At 37.7% G+C, this 23154-nt stretch overlaps 1 protein-coding gene across 1 annotated transcript; it reads right to left on the minus strand.

The window, feature by feature from the left end:
• Positions 1 to 15160: 15160 nt before the first annotated feature.
• Positions 15161 to 16314, minus strand: LOC137955028 (pentatricopeptide repeat-containing protein At5g57250, mitochondrial-like). Its single transcript, XM_068801908.1, has 2 exons — positions 15822 to 16314; positions 15161 to 15252 (listed from the first exon to the last, which is right to left on the minus strand). Exons 1-2 carry the CDS (start codon positions 16312 to 16314, stop codon positions 15161 to 15163), a joined length of 585 nt encoding a protein of 194 aa, XP_068658009.1.
• Positions 16315 to 23154: the final 6840 nt, after the last annotated feature.

Below are 23154 nucleotides of genomic sequence, written 5' to 3' on the forward strand. Positions count from 1 at the left end.
ACGAGCAAAATGACCAAGAAATCTGCCACAAATTGGTGTCCTTCAATAACAAAGGGGACTACTGAACAAACTCCAGCACTAGAAATCTTGTCACCATTGGCTACAGAAACCAAAGTGCCAGAGTTATGCTGAATATGCAAACCAAGTTGTTGTGCCGCTGGATGGCTGATGAAGTTGTGCATGCTGCCCGAATCAAGGTCAGCAAGATGAGGTGTTGGAGGGTGGTGCGGACCTGCGTAGTATTTGTATTGTGCAACCCCATCATAGCATGTAGGGAAATGGCTGGTTTGACCACCACTGGCTCTTTGGCTTCCTCCAGTGGTGTGCTGTCCTCTGAATCATCCACCTCTAACCAAAACAGACGTTTGCATTGGTGCCCAGGAATGAATTGCTCATCACAATTGTAATAGTCTTTTGGCCCTCCTCTGTTCCCTCTCTGCTCATGAAAGGCGGCGAATGAAGGGGTGGAGCGGCGGTGACTTGTGTGTCTCTGGTGATTGAGATTTGTTCTATCCATGCCGCGTAGGGAAGCTAGGGGGGTTTGGCGCACCAGTGGCCACACGGCCTGCCCATGGGGGCCGATGCACCATAGACTCTTTCAAGACCCTCTGTTTGGCGTCAAGGTCACGTGCTAGATTCAGAGCATGAGCTAAGTCTGGTGGGTCATATAATTCCACTTCCAACCGAAGTGCTTCTACTAATCCCGCAATAAATAAATTAACATACCGATCAAGACGAACATACCTGCCATTCCTGAAATTTTTTCTGATAAGCTTTATTGAACCGGTTTGTTTTAGGTTCACCAAATCCCCCAGAGGGTTACTTCTAGCTGGGGGCCCAAACCTCAACATGCAATACTCCTTAAAAATGTCCCAATCATTGATGTGGTGTTCCGATTCAAATTGGTGGTACCATAACTGTGTTTCATTGATTAGGTTGAAGGTAGCTAAAGGGACCCGGTCATCCACTTTGCTTCTTTGATTCGAAAAAAAAATTTCACACCTATGTAACCATATTAAAGGGTCGGAGAACCCATCATAAGTGGGGAAATCAAGCTTGGTGTACCTGGGAACGGTGGTGTGGCTTGGGCTGTGGACACCCCTGCTGGTCGGATGGTCTGCTGGAACTACTTGGAATAGCAGCATCCCTAGCAAGCCACTCGCCAATTCAAAGATTGAGTTGTAGAACAGTCTCCCGGAGCTCTAGAAAATCAGTGTGGAGTGTTGCATTCTCTGCCCAGAGTGCTGCTGTTTGGTTTTGTCCTTCAATACGAATTTTCTCAATAATATTTCGCAAATCATTCGGAGAAGAAGAATCATCGACAGTGGTTCTGTCTGATACCACATTGTTAAGGTCCCTCGTCATGGATCGAGTCACTCGGTGATCTCCTAATGGTTCTAGATTGGAATTCGTTATTGAGTGAGGCTTGGGATTTTTTGAACGACCTATGGTTGAGAAGAATCAAGCTTTCGAAGGAAGCTTGCACCTTGGACCTCCTTAGAAGAGAGAGTATCTTAGACTAATGATCAAGCTTTTTCCCATTCAAGACATCGTTCCCCTTATAAGAGAGGACTAGGGTTCGATTAAAATCAAAGGCCAATAACAAGACCCACAAAAAGAAAGAAAATTACATCTAAACCAACCACATGCTTAACCTAGAAAATTACATGATTTACCCACGGTGTCTTCTAAGCACTCGACCTACTATGGAGTCCATTACATTTAGACCATACAAAGATTTTTTTAGGCGGCATACCGACTCCCCCTCAACCACTTACCCAGGTGGTTGTTGCATATAAATTTCTTCTTTAATATCCCAATTCATAAATGCATTTTCACATCAAGTTGATATATCGGCCATGATGAATTGGCCGCCAGAGATAATAATATACGTACCGAGTTCATTTTTGCCACTGGAGAGAAGGTTTCTTCATAATCAATTCCATAACACTGAGTATAACCTTTGGCAACCAGTCAAGCCTTCAGTTGTACAATTGACCCATTTGGATTATGTTTGACAGTATAAACCCACTTGCAACCAACGGGTTTTTTATCTATTGGAAGAGGAACCAGTGACCATGTCTGATTGTCATTAAGTGCCTTCATTTCTTCATCCATTGCTTTCTTCCACCCTGGATGTTGTAGAGCCACCTGATAAGACTATGGAACATATATGGAGGAACTAGAAGAAAGAAACTGACAACATAAAGGTGAGAGGCAATGATGAGAGAAGTAATTTGAAATGGGATGAGAAGTAGAAGGTCTAGTGCATGATCTAGGTTCTTTCCTTATAGAAATAGGACGAGTATCATATTGAGGGCCAAAAATAACTGGTGATGAAGGACTTACCTCTATTGGATTTATTAACTCGGCAGGTGTGGTGTCAGCCACTTGCTTTAGGGGTTGAATAATCTCTGTATCATGAGGCACAACCGGTCGAGAGGAACCTGGTATTGAGGATAGACTAGGAGCACTACCAAAATAAAATGAGGAGTCTTCAAAAAATGTTACACCTCTGAACACAAATAAAAGTTGAAGAGTGGGACTATAACAAACATAACCCTTTTGTGTGCGAGAGTATCCCTAGAAGATTCACTTGATAGATTTAGGATCAAGTTTGTTGTGTCTACAAAATGAATTATGAACAAAACATTGACATCCGAAGACTTTCAAAGGTAGAGAAAACAGATCATCATTTGATAATAATCTAGAGTAAGGAGATTTATTACCAAGAATGGAAGATGGTAAATGATTTATAAGAAAGCAAGTCGTAAGGACTGCATGAGGCCAATAAAAGTATGAAACTTTCATGGCATATAATAAACCTCGAGCTACCTCAAGAATATGATGATTTTTTCTTTCGGCTACACCATTTTGTTGAGGAGTGTAGACGCATGATGTTTGATGGATAATGCCATTTTCTTAACAAAAAGAGTCAAGGTCTTTAGAAACATATTCTTTGGCATTATCAGACCGAAGAATTTGTATTTTCTGTCCAAATTGTGTGAGTACCATAGCATGAAATGACTTAAAAATAAATGGTATCTCAGAATGCTCCTTAAAAATAAACAACCAAGTTGTGCGAGTGAAATCATCAATAATTGTAATAAAATACTTTGCTTGAGAAATGTTGGAGACACTCAAGGGTCCCCAAACATCAGTATGAATTAAAGAAAATGGAGTAACACTTTTGACTTCTAGACGAGGAGAGTATGTACTCCTTTGATGTTTACTCAATTGACAAACCTCACAATGAAATTCTGACCTTACTTTAAGAGAAGGAAACATATAATGAAGAGACTATGCAGATGGATGTCCCAACCAATTGTGCAATAATTGTGTCTCATTTTCAGTAGTGGAAACCATATTCATTTTTGGCACGTCCAAGTAGTAAAGTCCCCCCTTGTTCATGGCCTCCACCAATGATCTGCTTCATTATAAGATCCTGAAAGACACATGAAGTGGGTGAGAAGGTAACATAGGAATTAAAATATTTTGTCAGCTGACTAACAAATAATAGATTCAAAGAGAAAGTAGGAATGAAAAGAATATCAGTGAGCGGAAGTGATGGTGTGATAGAAGTGGAACCTTTCCATTGGACTTTGGTTTGAGAACCGTCAGCTATGGTAACAAACTTGTGTGAAAGACTCTGAGATAGAGAATGTAATAAATTTTTGTTACATGTAAGATGCTCGGAGGCTTCTGAGTTAATTATCCAGGATGAAGATGAGGCAGATAACATACCTGAAGCAGTAGTGGCAATAGTAGTTGCTAAGGCTAGGAGAAGAACCCAACATTGTCTTCATTTTCTAAAATAGCTCATACTCTTCATCAGTAAAAATTTTTTGTGCTTCTGATTTTGTGGGCTGTTCTTCTTTTGTACCACTTACCAAGGCTTGATTAGCCTTTGTCAATTCTAACTGTTCATTGACTTTATAGCATATTTCTTTATAATGGCCATATTTTTCACAATAATTGCATGCCTTGGAATCCTTGTAATAACATTGATCTATAGTGTGGCCAAATTTGTTACAATGAGTACATTCTTTCCCATCTGCTCTACCAGTACCAGTCCTTCCACCTCTTCCTCTGCCTCCTCTATAACCTCAGCCTCAGCCTCAGCCTCGACCATTATCAGATGATGATCCTCTATGATCGGAATACATAGAGGATGATACTTTAATAGTGGGGGAAGAAGTGTATGGAATACGAAGTATTGTTGCACATACATCATCAAACTTGGGACAACAGAAGCACTCAAAAGTTTACTCTTGGCAATCTCAAGATGGGATTTAATATTTTCAAGGAAAATAGCAGTAATTAAGGCTTCCTTCTGCTTGTCTTGGATAGAAATATCTCTGGTTGAAGGCTGAGCTAACTTCCACTCTTGAAGAAAGCCTCTAAAGCGGGCCAAGTACTCATGGATATTTTCTCCTTGTTTAGTATTCAACATTATTTGAAGAATATCATATGGCCTATGTAGAGTATCCGGGCAAGAGTACAGTTTAGAACATGTCTCCCAAATTTGTTTAGCAGTGTCGAGATGAATGACATTGATGGAGACATGTTCTTCCATGCTATTGATTAGCCAACTAATTACCAAAGTATCATTTTTCAACCATTTGTTATAAAAAGAAAATCATCTTCATCAATAGGTGGTCCTCAGGTGGTGAGGTAACCAAGTAGGTCTTTTGTTATAAGGAACCTCTGAACCGATGTGGACCAACTCATAAAATTTGATACCCCACGTAAGGGTATGGTGATAATCTCAATATATCACTTTTGATATTCATATTCTCTTCCGCCATGATAGGCTCTTCAAAAAAAAAACTTCTAACAATAACACCAAGTAGTATTCTTCAAACAACTCGATGTATGGGGAGTTTTAGCATTGATGCTAAATTATTATTCTGATTTTATTTCTCTAATACCACACATAAGAGACTCAATAACAATCTTCTATATCAGGGGACTCTTGTTCCCATGAAAAAAAAAATTCCAACAATCTGATCATAGACTGGTCTCGGTTAACAAAATTTCCAAACAGACAAAACTGTTTTGATAGCTTCTTCTAGATAGAGAGGCATGCATATCCACAACATAATAATATGAAAGTATTCACATACTCATCTTTAAATCATCTTCTAAATTCATAAACCAGTAACATGAAGGAATCAAATTTAAGCGCTTATCTCACAGTTTGTGATATTCCTTCACAAAAGAGCCTTCTTTGAGTGGTATTGATCATCACATCTTTAGAGAATTCCTTTTGACGAGGGATCCTAAATTTAATACTCTGATACCATGTTTAATTTATGATCCCTTTTCCATAATTCCAAGCAAGAGAAAGAAGAAAGAAAAAGAAGAAAAGGCAAGAAGATCTCTCGAGTAGAGAGAAGGAAAAAGAAAAGAGAAAAGAGAAGTGGCGCCAAGCAAAGAGAGAGAGAGAGAGAGAGAGAGAGAGATTAACTCAAGAAGGAGATGTGTAACTTGATTAATTTAAAATTAAAATACCTCTATTTATAGTAGAGGAAGAGATAGAGTCCTTATACAATTAGCCTTTCAATCTCCTAATTACATTCCAACTCTAATTCTCTAAGATAAGTCTATCAACACAATCTACTAGAAGACTAATATGAGATGAACTAGAACTCTTTCGTCATTCACGTGAATATATGGGAGGAGGAAAGCTCATGGCCTTATCCTTGTAGGTCCCACATGATCTTCCAACTCATATTGATAGGGTTGCCAGTTCATAGTATCTTTGTGGGTCCCACTTGATCTTCAAAACTTCTAACTCATTTCAACTTGTGCTTCTTAACTCCTTACCTCGTGCTAGCTTGGGTGAGGACTCTTCTTGGTGTCCCATACCTCATGGTAGATCCAACCAGCTCGTGCATCATGGTGGGTCCCATATTGTAACAATCGTCCGTAGATGATGTTATGCTTGAAGCTATTCTGAAACCTATTGGTTCAGGATTTTTGTTTCTAGGTGCTATGCACACTAATTTTTTAAGCCATCTTGTTATGTCAGGGAGACCTAAATGTAGTGGAGTTTCTAAATCTGATAGATAGAAAAACTCATTCATTTTATGGAGTTCAAGGGGTAAAAGGTTTTTTATACCTTGAGTTCATTGTGTTAGAACCTAATTGTTCTTTTAATACTAAGATTTCTTCTAAGATATCTTGTTTTTTTTTATCTTTGTTTAGATTTTATAAACTTTGTCTGAGTTTTGTTAATTCTTTAAAGAAAATAGGACTCGTTCCTTCATCTACCTTTTCTAGAATTGATTCTAGAATATTTTTGCATTTTAAAACTTCTTTATGTCTGAATTCATTATATAAGAAGTTTATTTTTGTGTGAATGTTGTCTACTGTAACTTCTATTTTTGTTAAAGTCTTGCAACCAGATTCTAACGTTTGTTGGGGATAAGTCACTATTTTGTACAGGAGCCAAGTCTTTTGTAAACTGATTATGTTCCATCATCTATATGAAGTTGAACATAGGCATTTGGACCGGGGTTTACTATTCCTTCAAATATGGAACTAGTAGAAGCTTTACTGGTAGAGGATCTATCTAGTTTGAAGGAAAAATTGTTTCTGGTGTTTGTGATTACTAGTTTTCCTTCTATCTCCTTTATGGTTTTTTGAGATAAAGGTAAATGTCTTGGTGCCATTGGTTGGACAACCAATTCTGTTGGCCAAGTTAATTCTCTTGGGTTGAGTTCTCCAACCGTTATGCTTTTTGAATATCCAATGTTTTTGGATAATTCTATGATTGTCATTGAATCTTTAATTGGAACCTTTCCAATGTTGATTCCTCTAGCTACTACACATACCAGTATGTGCATAACTCTTCTTCCTAGTTGAATTCCCTTTTTTGACCAGTTGTCTGTGTAGATTTTTAATGACAAAGTATCTTGGATATGTTTGTCATCTAGATCTATCTGAAGATTGGGCCCAGTCATAAAGGATACTGGGCCTAATCTTAAGTTTACTCTTACTTCTAGAAGAGCTTTTTCAAAATTATTTTTTACTGAGTTATTGACAATTGTTGTGATAAAAGGTAAATTTTGGTGGATTTAATCCTATATGTTCTAATCCATAATGGACATATTTGAATCTCTTTAGCTTGGCTAAGTCAGATTCTAATAATAATCTATAGAACAGGTATTGGAATCAATATCTTGACTTTCTACTATTAGTTCCTTTTGAAAGTCAAAAGATTTCTTTTGGAATTCTATCCAATCTATGTTATAGACTTCAATTATCCAAGGGATACTAATTGTCCATTTTTGTCTATCCTGCATGAGATTAGGATGTTCTTTATATTCTCCACTAATTTCATGATGAACATGAACACTACTTTGTCATCTTAGGAAGTGTAGACACGACACACTCTCATCTAATTTTTGGAATAAGACTATCAATAGTCATTCCAATTGATGAATTGAGATCATAGGGGTAGTATATTGTATAACTAGATCCCTAAGTTCAACTTTATCTATTAGAATGTTGATTTTGGTCAATAGTTGGGTCCTATCGACATTCTACAGTTTTTTAGTTTCAGCTATATAACAGCTTAAATTTCTTCTTTACTAGCTTTTGTTTTTAAAACCTTAGTTTTTAATTCTCTGATGGGTTATAGAATCCGAGAATTTTTAAATTGATTTTCTACATAGATTTTTAGATCAGTTAGAGTGTTTACCATTGGTTTGGTAAAGTTTTCTTGTAATTCTTCTAGATGAGTTATTAGTTCTTCTTCAAGAAATTTCATTACATTTTTTATTTCGATTTCTAAGCCAGGGCATAAGAAACCAACATATTTTGTAAAATATTTTTTTCTATAGCTTTTCAAGAAAAAGTTATGGTGTATGTCTCCTACTAAATCAACGATATTGTTTAATACCGGATTTTCTTTGTTATTCCATCTATGCAGATAACCTAGAATATGACATACTTGAGTTTGTCCTATTTTGAGCATAGTGCTACTTGAAGTACCGTTAAGTCCCTTTTGACTCATAAATTGAGACTTTTGATACATTTATATCAAATGTTTGGGATTTGACCTGAACTAGGTTGTAACTATTGAGAGTATGTTTTCTAACTAAACATTCTAATCCTAGGATCTGATACCATTTTAACATTATTGATAGTAGTTCCCTTTTGCATGAGAAAATGGATACGTGACATTGTTAAACCAGTGGTACGAGCCTTTTCAAAGCTCCTTCAGATCATTAGCCTTGTGGTCTTGGGTTTCCAGCCGATATACCCGTTTTTATTTCTTTCTAAATTTTGAACTATCAATGATAATTTCCTATTATCTTTATATGCCCAACATGTCTTCTGCTGCTACTTAATATCATTCGGGTTTTGATCCTATTCTTGTTGTCTTATCACTATGTTGGATAAATTGCATTTAGCAACCTCGCGGTTTTTAGAGGTCACTAAGCCGTACATGCTAACGGGTGCGGCTCCATAGCTGTTTCACCAATGTAGAGTACAACTCCATTTCATTTTCTACCTCGGAGCGTAACCCAAAAAATTAAGAAACCAACAGTCTCCTTGTTGGACATATTCTACCCTATGGTAAACTACTTAAACACTATTCATATAAAGACTTCCTCAATCAGCATACTGACTCCCCTCTTGACCACAAAACTAGGTGGTTGATGCATATATCTCTTCTTTAATGTCTGCATTTAAAAAGGCATTTTAACATCCAATTGATATACCAGCCAAGAGGAATTAGTACCTAGAGATAATAAGATGCATACCGAGTTTAATTTAGCTACTAGGGAAAATGTTTCCTCATAATCCACTCCATAACACTGAGTGTACCTTTGCAATGAGTCGGGCTTTTGAGGCAAGCAACAAAACCATCCAGATTGTGCTTGATAGTGAAAATCCATTTATACCCCAAGGGTTTATTGTCGGGTGGAAGAAGAACTAGGGTCTAAGTCTTTTTTTCATATAATGCATGCATTTCTTCTTCCACCCTGGACGTCTTGTTAAGTTGTGGAGCCTAATCAACGCCCAATGCTACGTCGGTACAGGGATTGACCTTCGGGTAACGTCATTGTGGGGGTTGAAAGGAGGCCAAGAAGCCCCCTTACCGGGGAGTATGGGGGCGAAGTCCCCACCAGATCCATGATATATAGACTACTGTTTCATTAAGGGTAGTTTGGGATTTCACACTTGTAATCCAGTTGCTCTAATTTTCTCTTTATATTTGGGGGTACCGCTTTTAGGGTTTTATCGTTCATTGAGGAGCATCTTGAGTTGTGGCCTGAGAGAGAGGTTAGAGAAAACATTTGTAAGTGTGTAAAATTTCTCTTGTAAATTATTTCATCTTCATAGTAGATTACTGCAGCGATAGAAGACAGGACGTAGTCTCACCTTAAGGCGAACTTGTATAAATCTTGTTGTTGTTTTTCGTGCTTGCTTTTTCCTTTCTCCCACAATTATTATCATTGCTCTCATTAGTTTGTAATTAAGGCATCTAATTCCTAACAAGTGGTATCAAGGCTTTGGTTCATGATTAAGAGCAATGGCTGGTAGAGAAGGATCGACACTTGGAATCAACAAGTTCAATGGTATGGATTTTGCATTCTGAAGGATGAAAATAGAAGATTATCTATACAGTAAAAAGCTGCACGCACCACTTTTGGATATGAAACCAGAAGGTATGAAAGATGGTGAGTGGAATCTTCTCGATAGACAGGTGTTGGGAGTAGTCCAGTTAACATTGTTGAAGAACATTCCTCACAATGTGGCGTTAGATAAAACCACAACGGCGATGATGAAGATTCTGTCCGACATGTATGAGAAGCCTTCCGTAAATAATAAGGTATATGTCATGAAAAAACTCTTCAATTTAAAGATGAAAAAAAACACATTAGTGGCATCACATTTGAAATATTTTAGCAGGATTGTCAATCGATTGACCTCCATTCAAATTAAATTTGATGATGAGGTTTGTGCTTTAATTCTTTTGGTGTCTCTGCCAAATTGTTGGGAGCCTATGAGGGTTTCAATCAGCAATTCCATAGGCAACAAGAAGCTGATTTTTAATGATGTTGGGGATACCATTCTTATTGAGGAAGTTCGTTCAAAAGACTCTAGAGAATCATCGACATCTAACTCTACCCTAAGTGTCGATACTAGGGATAGGAACTTCGAGAGAAAATCCAACAAGGGCAATGGTAGAGGGAAGTCAAGGAATGGTAGAAGCAAGTCCAAATTTGGAAGGAATGTGGAATACTAGAATTGCAGCATGTCTGGTCACATAAAGAAGAACTGTAGAGCACCAAAGAAGGATGAAAAGAAAAAAGATGCAGCAAATACGGTGACTGAAGAGTTACAAGATGTTTTACTCTTGTCGGTTGATATCCCTATTGACTCTTGGGTGTTAGATTCAGGTGTTCTTTTCACACCATCGCACACCGCGAGATCATGGAGAACTATGTTGTTGGATATCATAGGAAGGTGTATCTTGCTAATGGAGAACCTTTGGATATTATCGGTATTGGAAATATTAGTTTGAGGATGTCAAACGAGTTAGTGCGGAAAATTCACAAGGTGTGACATGTACCAAAACTTATGCATAATTTGATTTCATTAGGGCAGCTTGATGATGAAGGTCATAATATGACTTTTAATGGTGCTGCCTAGAAAGTCACTAAAGGAGCCATGGTTGTTGCATGAGGAGTTAAAATTTGAACTCTTATCAATTCCAGTTGTAGAGACATGGTTGCAGTTGCTGATGTTGTTACTGTTTCTGATTTGTGGCCTTATAGGCTTAGTCACTTGAGTGAGAAGGAAATGAAAGTGCTTTAGTCCAAAGGGAAGCTACTAGGGTTGAAAACTATAAATAACAGTTTGTGTGAAGACCGGGTTTTTGGCAAGCAGAAAAGGGTTAGCCTTTCAAAGGCTGGAAAGGAGCAAAAGACAGCAAAATTAAAGTTGGTTCACATAAATGTGTGGGGGCCTTCAACTATTAATTCCCTTGGTGGTTCTAACTATTATGTGACATTTATTGATGATGCAAGGAGAAGGTATGGATTTATTTCTTGAAAAAAAATCTGATGTCTTTGACACATTCAAGAGATGGAGAGCAATGGTTGAGAATGAGACATATTTGAAGGTGAAGTGCTTGCAGTTAGATAATGGGGGAGAATACATAGATAATAATTTCAAGTGGTACTATGCTGATAATGGAATCAAGATGAAGAAGACCATTCCTAGATAACCTCAACAGAATGGTGTGGCTGAGAGGGTGAATAGGACTTTGAACTAGCGTGCTAGGACCATGAGATTACATGCAGGATTTCAAAAGATGTTCTGGTCTGAGGCTATTATCACTGCTGCCTATTTGATCAATAGAGGTCTCTCAACACCATTGGATAGCAAAATACTAGAAGAGATCTGGAGCGGCAAAGAGGTAAACCTTTCTTTCTTGAAAGTGTTTGGTTGTGTTTCTTATATTCAAATTGATTCTGCTATTAGTAGTAACCGTGGTGCTAAATCTAAAATATGTTTCTTTATTGGCTATGGTGGTACCGAGTTTGGTTATCGCTTCTAGGATGACCAAACTTGTAAGGTTATCAGGAGCAAAGTTTGAGAGTACAAGTGATGAAGCCAAGAAGTCTAAAGTGATTCGGTTGAGAGATCTTTCAATTATTGATATGGAGAATATTACTCAAGAAGACCAAGAAGACATACCCCTAGAAGTAAATCAGAATATTCCTATGAAAGAATTCAAGAGATCTGCCAGAACTAGTAGACCACCACAGAGGTACTCCCCTGCACTGAATTATGTTTTGGTGACTAATAAAGGTAAACCAGAGAGTTATGAGGAAGTTGTGCAAGCTGATGAATCAACCAAGTGGGAGTTGGCCATGCAGGATGAGATGAACTCACTGTTATCAAATCAGACATGGCAGTTGACCAAGTTACCAAAAGGGAAGAAAGCCTTACAGAATAAATAGGTGTACTGAGTAAAAGATGAACATGATGGTAGGAAGCGGTACAAGGCAAGACTGGTGGTAAAGGGCTTTCAACCAAAAGAAGGCATTGACTACACTAAGATTTTCTCTCTTGTAGTAAAATTGTCTACTATTAGAACAATGCTTGGACTAGTGGCAAATGAAGACTTTCACTTAGATCAGTTGGATATAAACATAACTTTTCTTCATGGTGATTTGGAGGAAGAAATTTACATGATGCAGCCACAGGGTTTCAAAGCACAATGAAAGGAGAAAATGGTGTGCAAACTTCAAAAGAGCTTGTATGGTCTTAAATAGGCTCCAAGACAATGGTATACGAAGTTACCTTTATGAGTAGTATTGGTTTCATGAGGTGTCAGGTGGATCATTGCTATTATGTGAAGAAGTTTGATGACTCGTACATCATTATACTGCTATATGTTGATGACATGTTGATAGCAGGTGCTTGCAAATAGAAAATGGATAAGTTGAAAAGGGAGTTGTCCAAGAAGTTTGCAATGATGAATTTGGGTTCTGCAAAACAAATCTTTGGGATGAGAATTACTAGGGATATTGTTGTCTTGAAACTTTCACAAGAAGAATATGTGAAGAAGGTGCTAAGCATATTCAACGTGAATGATGCAAAACCAGTGAGTACTACTTTGGCTAGTCACTTTAGGCTATCTAAGGAGTAGACCTTCTACAAAGTAGGAGAGAGCCTACATGGCCAATGTGCCTTATGCTTCTACTATTGGCACTCTCATGTATGCCATGGTGTGCACTAGACTAGACATTGCTCATGCAGTGGGAGTTGTGAGCAGATATATGAGTAACCCAAGTAAACAATATTAAGAAGAAGTGAAGTGGATTCTTAGGTATTTGAGAGGCACTGCAGACTCAGCCTTATGTTTTAGAAAGTCAGACCTGGGATTACAGGGTTATGTAGATGTTGACATGGTTGGATACATTGATGGCAGGAAGAGTACCACTGGATATGTATGCACATTGGGTGGTACAACAATTAGATCGGCTCTTTAAGATGGAGGATTAGCACTTGAGAAGATTCAATGGAGGCAGAATTTGGCTGATATGTTGACAAAGACTGTTAGAATTGAGAAATTGAAGTTGTATGCAACTTTAGTTGGACTTCTCTCAGAGGATTGAGAACTTGTTGTCATTGCATATGAGATATTGACGATGGATTAGTCTCCAAGTGGGAGATTGTTAAGTTGTGGTCCCTAATCAATGCCCTACGCTAAGTCAGTACGCAAATCGACCTTCGCGGTAAGGTCATCATGGGGGTGAGAAGCCCCCTCCCGAGGGGTATGGGGGAGGAGCCCCTGCCATATGTACGATATATTGACTATCGTTTCATTAAAGGTAATTTTTGGATTTCACACTTGTAATCTAGTTGCTCTAATTTTCTCTTTATTTTTTGGGGCCTCACTAATAGGGTTTTATCATTCATTCGAGGAGCATCTTGAGTTGCAGCCCAAGAGAGAGGTTAGAGAAAACACTTGTAAGTGTGTGCAATTTCTCTTGTAAATTATTTCATCTTCATAGTGGATTACTATAGCGGCGAAAGACAGGACATAGTCTCACCTTGAGGTGAACCTATAAAAATCTTGTTGTCGTTTTTCGTGCTTGTTTTTCCTTTCTCCTATGATTATTATTATTGCTCTCGTTAGTTTGGAATTAGGGCATCTAATTCCTTACATGTCTTAGATCCTCCTAATATGACTGTGGAACAGAGATGGAAGAAATATATGTAAGAAATTGACAACATGAAGAAGACTATTGATGGTGAGAAACAAAATTGGATATAGGGTGAGAAGTGGAGGGCGTAGTGCAAGTTCGATGATCCTTCTTGATACGGTCCCATATTTGACATGGCAATTCATAGGAGGAAGAAGAGAAAGACAAAACTTAAGCCGAAGGGAAGCTTGAAAACCCAGGTTCTTTGAGGAGAACACACTGAACTCGTTGAGGAGAACTCAAAACTCTTGTTTACTCTAAATCAATGTTTTTCTTTTTATCATTACTCTTACCCCTTAAATAGGGTTCACCCTTACAAGGTTTAAGATAAAATATTAAAAAAATACCCCTATAAATAAAATATTACAAAAAATGCCCTTGTGGCCTTTTCATTCTTTAACTGAAATAAAATAAAGTAATTTAAAGAAAAATAATTAATTAGACTCTAAATAACTTAATAAGGTTATTGTGTGCATAACATTACACACACCTCCCCTGGAAAAAGAGCTTGTCCTCAAGCTCGAAGATAAAGTCTATTTGCCGACGTCTCCACCTGTTCCCAAGTAGCATCCATAGTATCTGTCCGCCCTCGGGTCAACAAAACTGGAGTATTCCACCTGATTAGACAATTTTATTTATTTATTTATTTTTTACACTGTCAGCATCACTTGTTGTAGTAAACCCCAATATGGATAAGCAACCAAACAGCAGGTTGAACTATCACCTACACCAAACTAGCAACTTCTACTTTGACATTAACAACCCTTGTGTGATCTACCCCAACGATTGCCTCAATGGCAAAATGCAGCATATCCCCGGTAACCTCAGTCTTTGGATCCTGTCCATGTTCAGCAAATTGCCCAACATTCTTGACTAAAATACCATGAGCGTAAGTAATGAACAAACGTAGGTAAGTGACCTCATCTAGTCCAACGTCATGAGTTTCCATTGTACCAAATAGTTCTAGTGAAGTTGTGCATAACCCATGTGCTGCAAAACCAACAACTTCATCTATGGGATCCCTTACTATCCATTACGATGGATTCATTCACATGCATGAGGCTTAACTTAATAAAATCGTGCCCAAAGTTTTCATACCTGATGAAGTTCGCACAAACAGCAACATACTTTTGCTGTTGAAGTCTTTGCTGCAGCTGCAGACCAATATGGTGTAGGCCTATGTTGGTAGCAGCAACGTTGAGGTAAATCTACTGAAAGGACTCACAAAGAGCAAGTAGTGCGCTCTGGTGAATTTCTGTAGCAGCAGCGTGGAAGTTAGCATTCCTTGCAATGTATGGCATTGTTATTCCTGTCAAAAGGACAACAAGGATTGCTTCAACTACCCCAGCTGTCCCAAGGCGATGACTAGTAGCTCCCTTTGTTAAAGACAATGAATAAGCCGCTAAAGGTGAGAAGTTCTACTCAGTTGTATCCTTTCTATCAATACGAATAAGCAACCAAACAGTAGTAGCAATTTGAAAAGTCGTCATCAGCTTAGTCATCATGTATCCTGTTGAGCATGCCAACATGTATCAGCACAGCAATAGCAGCAGCAAAAAAAATTTGACTGGATCCATCCCACATGTTCCATATACATCCAATAACATTGCTCCCTTAACCTTGTTGGCAGCATCTAATGGTCCACTGACAGCATCTATTTTTTTCCACCGAGGAAATAAAGTCAGTCTGTCAAAAAAGAAGAACACCTGCTGCTGCAAAATCCTTTCTCTCTGAAAAGCATTTTGTCATAAACCTGACTTGTGAAATCTATTCTTCCCAAAAACATCAAACACCTTAGCATAGGATTCCTATACTCCACATTTATTTGAGACATGTCATCAAGCAGCTTGATGGCCTCGAGAATAATTCCATGATCTGCTAAACCATCGAAAAAATGTGTTAGGGACTCCATTTCAATCTCATTCCATGTTTTATCTATCAACTATGCTATTAATGGACTTTGGAGCATCTCTTGCATAATGGGTCTTGCTTCTTCCATTCTACCCTTAGTAAACAGTCCCCTCACCAAAATAAGAAAACCCAAAAAGTCAAGTAAAATTCCCCGACTTCGGTACTCACCAAAAAATGCAATTGCAGCTTTCATGTCACCTTTGACAGAATAACCACCAAGCATAGAACTAACTGTGAAGGCATCGGGTATTTGGACACTTTCTTCCATGTGAATACCAAGATCAAGTGCATGCTCAATTAAGCCATCATTGCAGTTACCATTGATTAATGAATTGTAGACACATGTATTTGGAATCAAACCCTTGAGAACCATTCTTTTATATAATTCATTTGCATCTTGGAGGAGTCCTTCTCTATATACAACATCTTTCAAAGTTGAATATGTAGCAACAGAGGGAAGAACATTAATTTTCTTTAATGAATCAAACAGCCTAAATGCTTGCACCAAACATCCCTCATGGCACAAACCATTAATCACTGCATTATAAGTAACTATATTGGGATGGACACCCTTGGCTCTCATCCTCTCACAGAGAACTAAAGCCTCTTTAAGACATCCTTTTGTACAGAGCCCATCAATCACAACAGTAATAAAAAGCATCCCCCATCATATTTTTCACCATTTCCAGAAAACCCAAACTGCTAAGCAGAGAATTGCAGTACTCCCCCTGTCTACCAGACATTTCATCTTACAACTGCCCATCATCTTCCAATTTTATTATCTCCTCTAGATTAGCTCCAACCCGTCTATCTACTAGAGCCTCTTTCTGCACTCTAATAAAAGCAGGCAGTGGACAATTCGTCCTACTATTCAACCCAGCCACAGAAAAATCATGTATCCACAAGACCATTTCCAGCACACCCAAACAAATTTTATCTCCAGTTTTTCCCACGTTGGCTACCTTCTCAAATTCAGAACTCCCACCGAACTGAAAAGAATTCCACAAACAGGGCCCGAACAGCATACATGGGACCCAAAAAATTAAGCCCAATGTTGGAAAATTGATAAGGAACAAACTCACTGCTACTATTCTCATCAATGGAAAATAAAACATCACCCATAGAATTTTTTCTTCCCTTCCCGGAATCCCAAAAAAAATTTCATGTCGTATTTTAGACATACAAGCCAGAAATCCGTCAACAATGGAGGAATCGTTATGTTGCTCTTCTTCACGGAACAATACCAATGCTTATGGAGATGTATTTTGTAAAGGATTGAGGGATTTAAGAAAAGAGAAGGCGAATCTCAGAAGTTGACCCCAATTTTTGTTGAAGTGTCGTCCGGAAGCCAAAGCCCACCAGAATTTTGTCCGAAGGAGCCCACAGAGCCTCCACGTTTTTCGATTGTGAACAACAGCCCTTTAGGGCTTCACCGCTTGAAGAATTTCCTAGATAGGGGGCTCTCAGATTTTTTACGTCTCCTGTTCTAGGAGACGTTTTTCGTCCCGTGAGAAAGGGTCCCTATTGCCTCTATGTGAGCCGCTAGAGATGCCTCGGAATGACGTTGGCAATTTTTGCGTCTCCTATTCTAGGAGTCATTTTTCATCCCCATTGCTGGAATTCCCCATCGTTGCCATTCCCCTTTTGAGCTTGTGTAATTTCTGGTTCATAATTGGGATTCGATCCAACTTTTGTATGATTTGAGCGAACCTTCTCTCGTTTTCTATGTATGCCTCTGTGTTCGCATTCAGCCCTCTAATCAACAACTCTCTTAATTTCCCATTGCTGGAATTTCCCATGTTACGCAGCTCTAATACCAGTTGATACGGTCCCAGATCTGACATGGTGATTCGTAGGGAGGAAGAAGAGAAAGACAAAACTCAAGCTGAAGGGAAGCTTAAAAACCCTAGGTTCTTTGAGGAGAACGCACACCCTTGACCTCGTTGAGGAGAACTCAAAACCCTTGTTTACTCTAAATCAATGCTTACCTTTTTCTCATTACTCTTACCCCTTAAATAGGTTTCACCCTTACAAGGTTTAAGATAAAATATTAAAAAATTCCCTTGTGGCCTATTAATTATTTAAATGAAATAAAATAAAGTAATTTAAAGAAAAACAATTAATTAGACTCTAAATAACTTAATAATGTTATTGCATGCATAACACTTTCATAGAGTTATGGGTCGAGTATCAAATTGTGGGCCAAATACAACAAGGGAGGATGGGCATATCTCTGAGGGATTCGTAAACTCATGGGTGTGGTATTGGCTGATGCTTCAAGGGGCTAAATTAGATTCACATCAAGTGGAACAACGGGCTTCAAAGCTAGACTGAACTAATGAAAGACTTGGAGGAGCATCTTTTGAGGAACAAAAAGATGTGTCCTAAAAAAATGATATCCCTAGAAAAAATTAACTTTCTAAGAGAAGGATTATAACAAACATAACCTTTTCGGGTACGAGAGTATCCAAAAAGATACACTTAAGAGAATTAGGGTGAAGCTTACTCTTCGAAGGGGATGTGACATGAACAAAACATGTGCAACCAAAGACCTTCAAAGGAAGGGAGAAGGGGACTTCATCTAGAAATAACAATGAGTATGGGGATTTGTGGCTAAGAACTGAAGATGGTAGCCTATTAATAAGGAAACATGGAGTAAGAATGGTATGAGGCCAGTAAAAGTAAGGCACCTTCATAGAGTAGAGTAGGCCACATGCCACCTCGAGGAGATGTCAGTTTTTTTATTTCGAGTACAACATTTTATCCAGAGGTGTAGGGATAGGATGTCGGATGGATAATGCCATTATTCTGACAAAAGGATCGAAATTCACCAGATAGGTACTCTTTGGCATTAGCCTAACGAAACACCTTTTTTTTCCAAATTGAGTGGACACCATGGCATGAAAGGACTTAAATATGGAAAAATTCAGACCGTTCTTTTTATAGAAATGGCCATGTGGATCAAGTGAAATCATCAACAAAAGTAACAAAATACTTAACTTGAGATATGTTCGAGACACTTAAGGGACCCCACACATCAAAAATGAATTAATGAAAAGGGAGCAACACCTTTAAGTTCAACTCGAGGAGAATATGTTGTCCTTTGGTGTTTGCTCGACTAATAGACTTCACAATTTAAAACCATTAAACTTTTCAAATATGGAAATCAGTGCTGAAGTGATGTTGTTGATGGATGTCCAAACTGGTTATGCCACAATCTTGCCTCTGTCTGAGAATTGTAAACCGTAGTTACCAGAGGCAAGTCTTAGTAATAAAGACCCCCTTATTCATGGCTTCCACCAATCACCTGCTTCGTTCTTAGATCCTGGAAAACACAAGAAGAATGTGAGAAGGGAAATTGGGGGATCTATCATCTATGGTAACAAATTTGTCTAGTAAACATGGAGAGATGGAATGTAATGCTCTTATTACCTATAAGATGCTCGAAGGCCCCTGAGTCGATGATTCAAGAAGAAGAGGTGGAAGTGGTAGAACTCATACCTGAAGCAGTGGTGGCAATAGCAGTAGTTTAAGATGCAAGAGAAGATACCATCATATTCTTCAATCTTTACAAGATTCATAATCTTAATCGGATATAGTTGTCTTTTCTTCTTGTGACTCAAGTTTGTCTTCATTTTTATCACTATGAACCGAGGCCCTATTGGTAGTGGCCTAGTCAGGTTTTCCATGCAATTTCCAATAAATCTGGTTGTTAGACCTCGAAGGTCCAAAGCTAGTCCTACCAACTCTTGCTCATCATCCTATGTAATTTCTACCACGCCCTCTAGTGGTAGAGGGTGCACCCTTATTACCTGAGTACATAGAGGAGGATACCCCAGTGTGAGTGGTGGGAGAATGGTCTAGTATCCGAAGTAAGGTGGAACTTATGTCATCAAAGGATGGAAGTGCCAAGGAGCTGAAGAAGTTGAGTCTTGGGCACTTCAAGGTATGGTTTGATATTTGCTAAAAGAATAGAAGTGTTGCTAAGGCTTCCCGCTACTTTTCTTGAACTCCTATAAAATCTCTATAATTTCTACAGCTCTAAGGCTCTTCATACCTCAATACCCACTTGAAATTAGAGAGATTTTATAGTGGGTATGATTGTAGAGAAGATGTACCTCTTCTTCTTCCACACATGCAGCACTTCATACCTCCAAATAAGGAGGCACTTTTAGACCAATAGATGGAGAAAATTGACCAAGTTTAACTAAACAAAGAGATAAATAATAATTCCTCTATTAACATATATGATTAAGGGAACTTTCAAAAGACTTTGATTAGGAAAATTTTTAGGTGGAATATAGTAATAAAACTTTCTAAAAACATAGTCTTGAGTGAGACAATTCTTTTTTTAACACAAATGGAACAATTTGGAAAGAAATTATTCAAGAAGGAAACTTCAGAATAAGGGAGATTTAGGACAAACGTATTTGAAGTTTATATTGAGGAAAACAAGGCTTTCAAATTTAAAATTTTTAGAATTTGTTAAAAAAATAAAATATTGAGGAAATAAGACTTTCTAATTTAAACTCATGTAGGGACAAACTTCTCTTAAGAAAATCATGTAATATGAGATCAAAGAAAAAAGACTCTGAAGGAAAGAAAGATTCTCAAGTTGGTAAAATCTAGAATAAAGTTTGAAAACAAATAAGAAACTTAATCAAACCAAGATTAACAACTTGAAAAGGTGAATTAAAAATGGGTTTTAAATTCATATTTTTGTGTGCAACAGGATACTAACATGAGCTTTGATTTTTCTAATGTGGATATTTATCTTTAGAAAGATCGTATTGAAAGATCGTTTGTGTCTTAGAAAATAGAGTTACAGAGATTTCTCTTGGTAGATATTTAAAATTTTGGTCTTTTTGACACAAAATGTCCCACAAATTGAAGCTTTTTATTGCTCAAAACTTTTCTATTGCCCAACTTTCGCTACTTTAGATTGTTGATTTCTCTTTGTAAAAATAGTTGATTGGAAACATTATTTTTGAGTTGGAAGCTAAAGTCAAAGATCTTTTTAGAAATATATAATTTAAGATATGAAAAGTGTAGTAAGATACTGCGAATTCCAATGAAAAATAGGAAATGGAAAAGAAGAACACTAAAGGTAAAAATGAAAAAATCTTTTCTTCTTTTTTTTTTTCTTTTTCTTCTTCTTCTTCTTCTTCTTCTTCTTCCCTTTTTTCTCCATATTCTTCTCCTTTTCCATGTTTGATTCTTGCCCACTCTGATACCATGTTAAGTTTCAAGGACAAAGCACAAAAGACAGAGAGAAGAAGAGAAAACATGGAAAGGAGAGGTGAGAGAAGAAAACATATGTAAATTGATATGTGAGGGAAAGTATATGAGAGGTGTTATGATCTCTTACATTGATTCATGTCCTGTTATAAAGGAATTCAACTTGAATCTTACTAAAACTAAACTTTCCCAAAGTTCTCAATTATACCCAAAATATAACTGAGTACGCTAACGTAAAGAGACAAAGCATAACTAGGAAACATCCTCCTAAAAACCGGCTTTTTATTTCTTGTTGGATTCTCTTGTGAGACTTGTCTTGCATTAGATTCACCTTAGACTCAATGAAACTCGTCAGATATGCTTTGCAAGAGACTTGTTTTAGATGCCTTGATATAGTTTCTTTAACAGTGGACAGAGACTTGCATCGGTCAACCTCCTTCCTAAGATAAGGTTCAATTCAAATAGTGCATGCCAATAACTAGCTCTTGAATGCTACTATTGTGGCATTTGAATGTAAAAAACAAGAACTTAAAATATTTTCATGCGATTTTTTATCAAGGATTTGAAGATTTGATGAGATAAAAAAATTATTTCAAAACTAAAGGTGCAATATTAGATGGTTGGAAATTCATTGTTAATGTGATTTTTCTTTTACCTCATTTCAATCAAGAGACTGTAATATGATGGCGATTCTCCAACGCTCGCATATAAGGTCAAATTATCAATAGGAAAAGCTCAATCTATCATTTTACTTTTAGATCTTTGATTGTCTTAGTTTTGGTTTTGTTACAAAGATACCACGAGCTGGCATCTTTGTCCCATGAGCTGGAAGATCTAATGGGACCCACAAGAATATAGCACGAGCTGGCTCGTGAAGAAGGATTTGGGAAAGACAGGTTTTGGGTAAGTTAGAATTTGAGTAAGTTCTAAATTGAGTTGAATTATAGTTGTAAAGTGTACATAAATTATATCACTCCTCCACTATAAATAGAGGAGCTTGTATTCACAATAAATCAATCAGAACAAGGAGTTCTCTCCTCTTTCCTCATTCACATGAAAGCTTCTCATCTCTTCTCTTCTCTTCTCTTTAGTTTTCTTCTTCTCCTCTCTCTACCTGAGAGCTCTCTTTCCCTCTTCTCTTTTTCTCTGCTCTCTCCCCTTGCTCGAGTTATTATTCATGGGGTCCTAAATTCAACATGTTATCAGAGCAACCAATTTAGGGTACCCATTTCAAATGAATGGTCTAAGAAGATATGATCATAAAAGGCTCTTCATGAAGCAAGATTGAAGCTCAAGAGATAAATTTTTTTGTTTATGATATTACTGATTTATGTTACTGGTTTTTGGATATTAAAAGGATGGTTTAGAGAGGTTTTTATGCATGTCTTCATCTCATGAAGTTTTGGAAATATTTCTTCATCTCGGATTAGATGAAGTCATAAAGACAGTTTTTTTGTTGGTTTGAAAATTTTGTTGACCAAGACCAGTTTATGTTGAATTTTTTTATAACTCGATGGTAACGAGATTCCCAGATAAAGAAGAATGATATTGAGACTTTTAAGAGTGATTATTCAGAAAATTTTCAGAAATATGATTATTTAGCTTTTATGCTAAAATGTTATGGTCCCTAGCCATGGATCGAGTAACTCAACGTGGGATTGTTGAATCCAGCACTGTAATAGAGCTGTTGCTCTCGGTAATGAGGAAAGAGTTTCTTTTCTTTACAGCTTGGTTTTTGTTCTTGGTAATGGTTGAGAAACCCTTGCTGCTCTCGGACAGGAGAGGGATTGGCCTGGCTACTCACTACTGAGTGAGATTAGGGCCTTCTTGCTTCTTGCTGCTGCTCACAGTTGAGAGGGGTTAGGGATCCCCAATCTTGCTACTCACTGGACTAGAGGCTGAAGCACATCTATTTTGGTTTCCTCTCGGTATTGGACTGGAAAGCCCTTACTTTGCTCAGAAAGGTGGAGAGAAACCCTCTCTTACTGCTGTGAACGAAGGAGAGGCTATAGCCTCTGGTTTAGCTCGAAAAAAGGGAAAGAACTTCCCCCCTTGGTTTCGAAAAGAACAAGATAAAATAGAAATCAAGAGAGAAAGAAGAAGAACTAGATTCAAGAGAGAACCTATACCTGGAGCTCGTTAAGGAGACCTCCCAAACCCTAGATCTCTAGATCTCTTCAAGGGGAACTCCAAACCCTGTTTAACCTACTTCAATGCTTCCTTTCTTCTATTCCTTTGCCCTCTAAATAGGATTTGACATCAT

This window comes from Aristolochia californica, unplaced genomic scaffold (assembly GCF_029961685.1).
Source record: "Aristolochia californica isolate CCGP_79_NKW_82.1479 unplaced genomic scaffold, dmAriCali1.0.hap1 SCAF_2, whole genome shotgun sequence".
Taxonomy (NCBI): domain Eukaryota; kingdom Viridiplantae; phylum Streptophyta; class Magnoliopsida; order Piperales; family Aristolochiaceae; genus Aristolochia; species Aristolochia californica.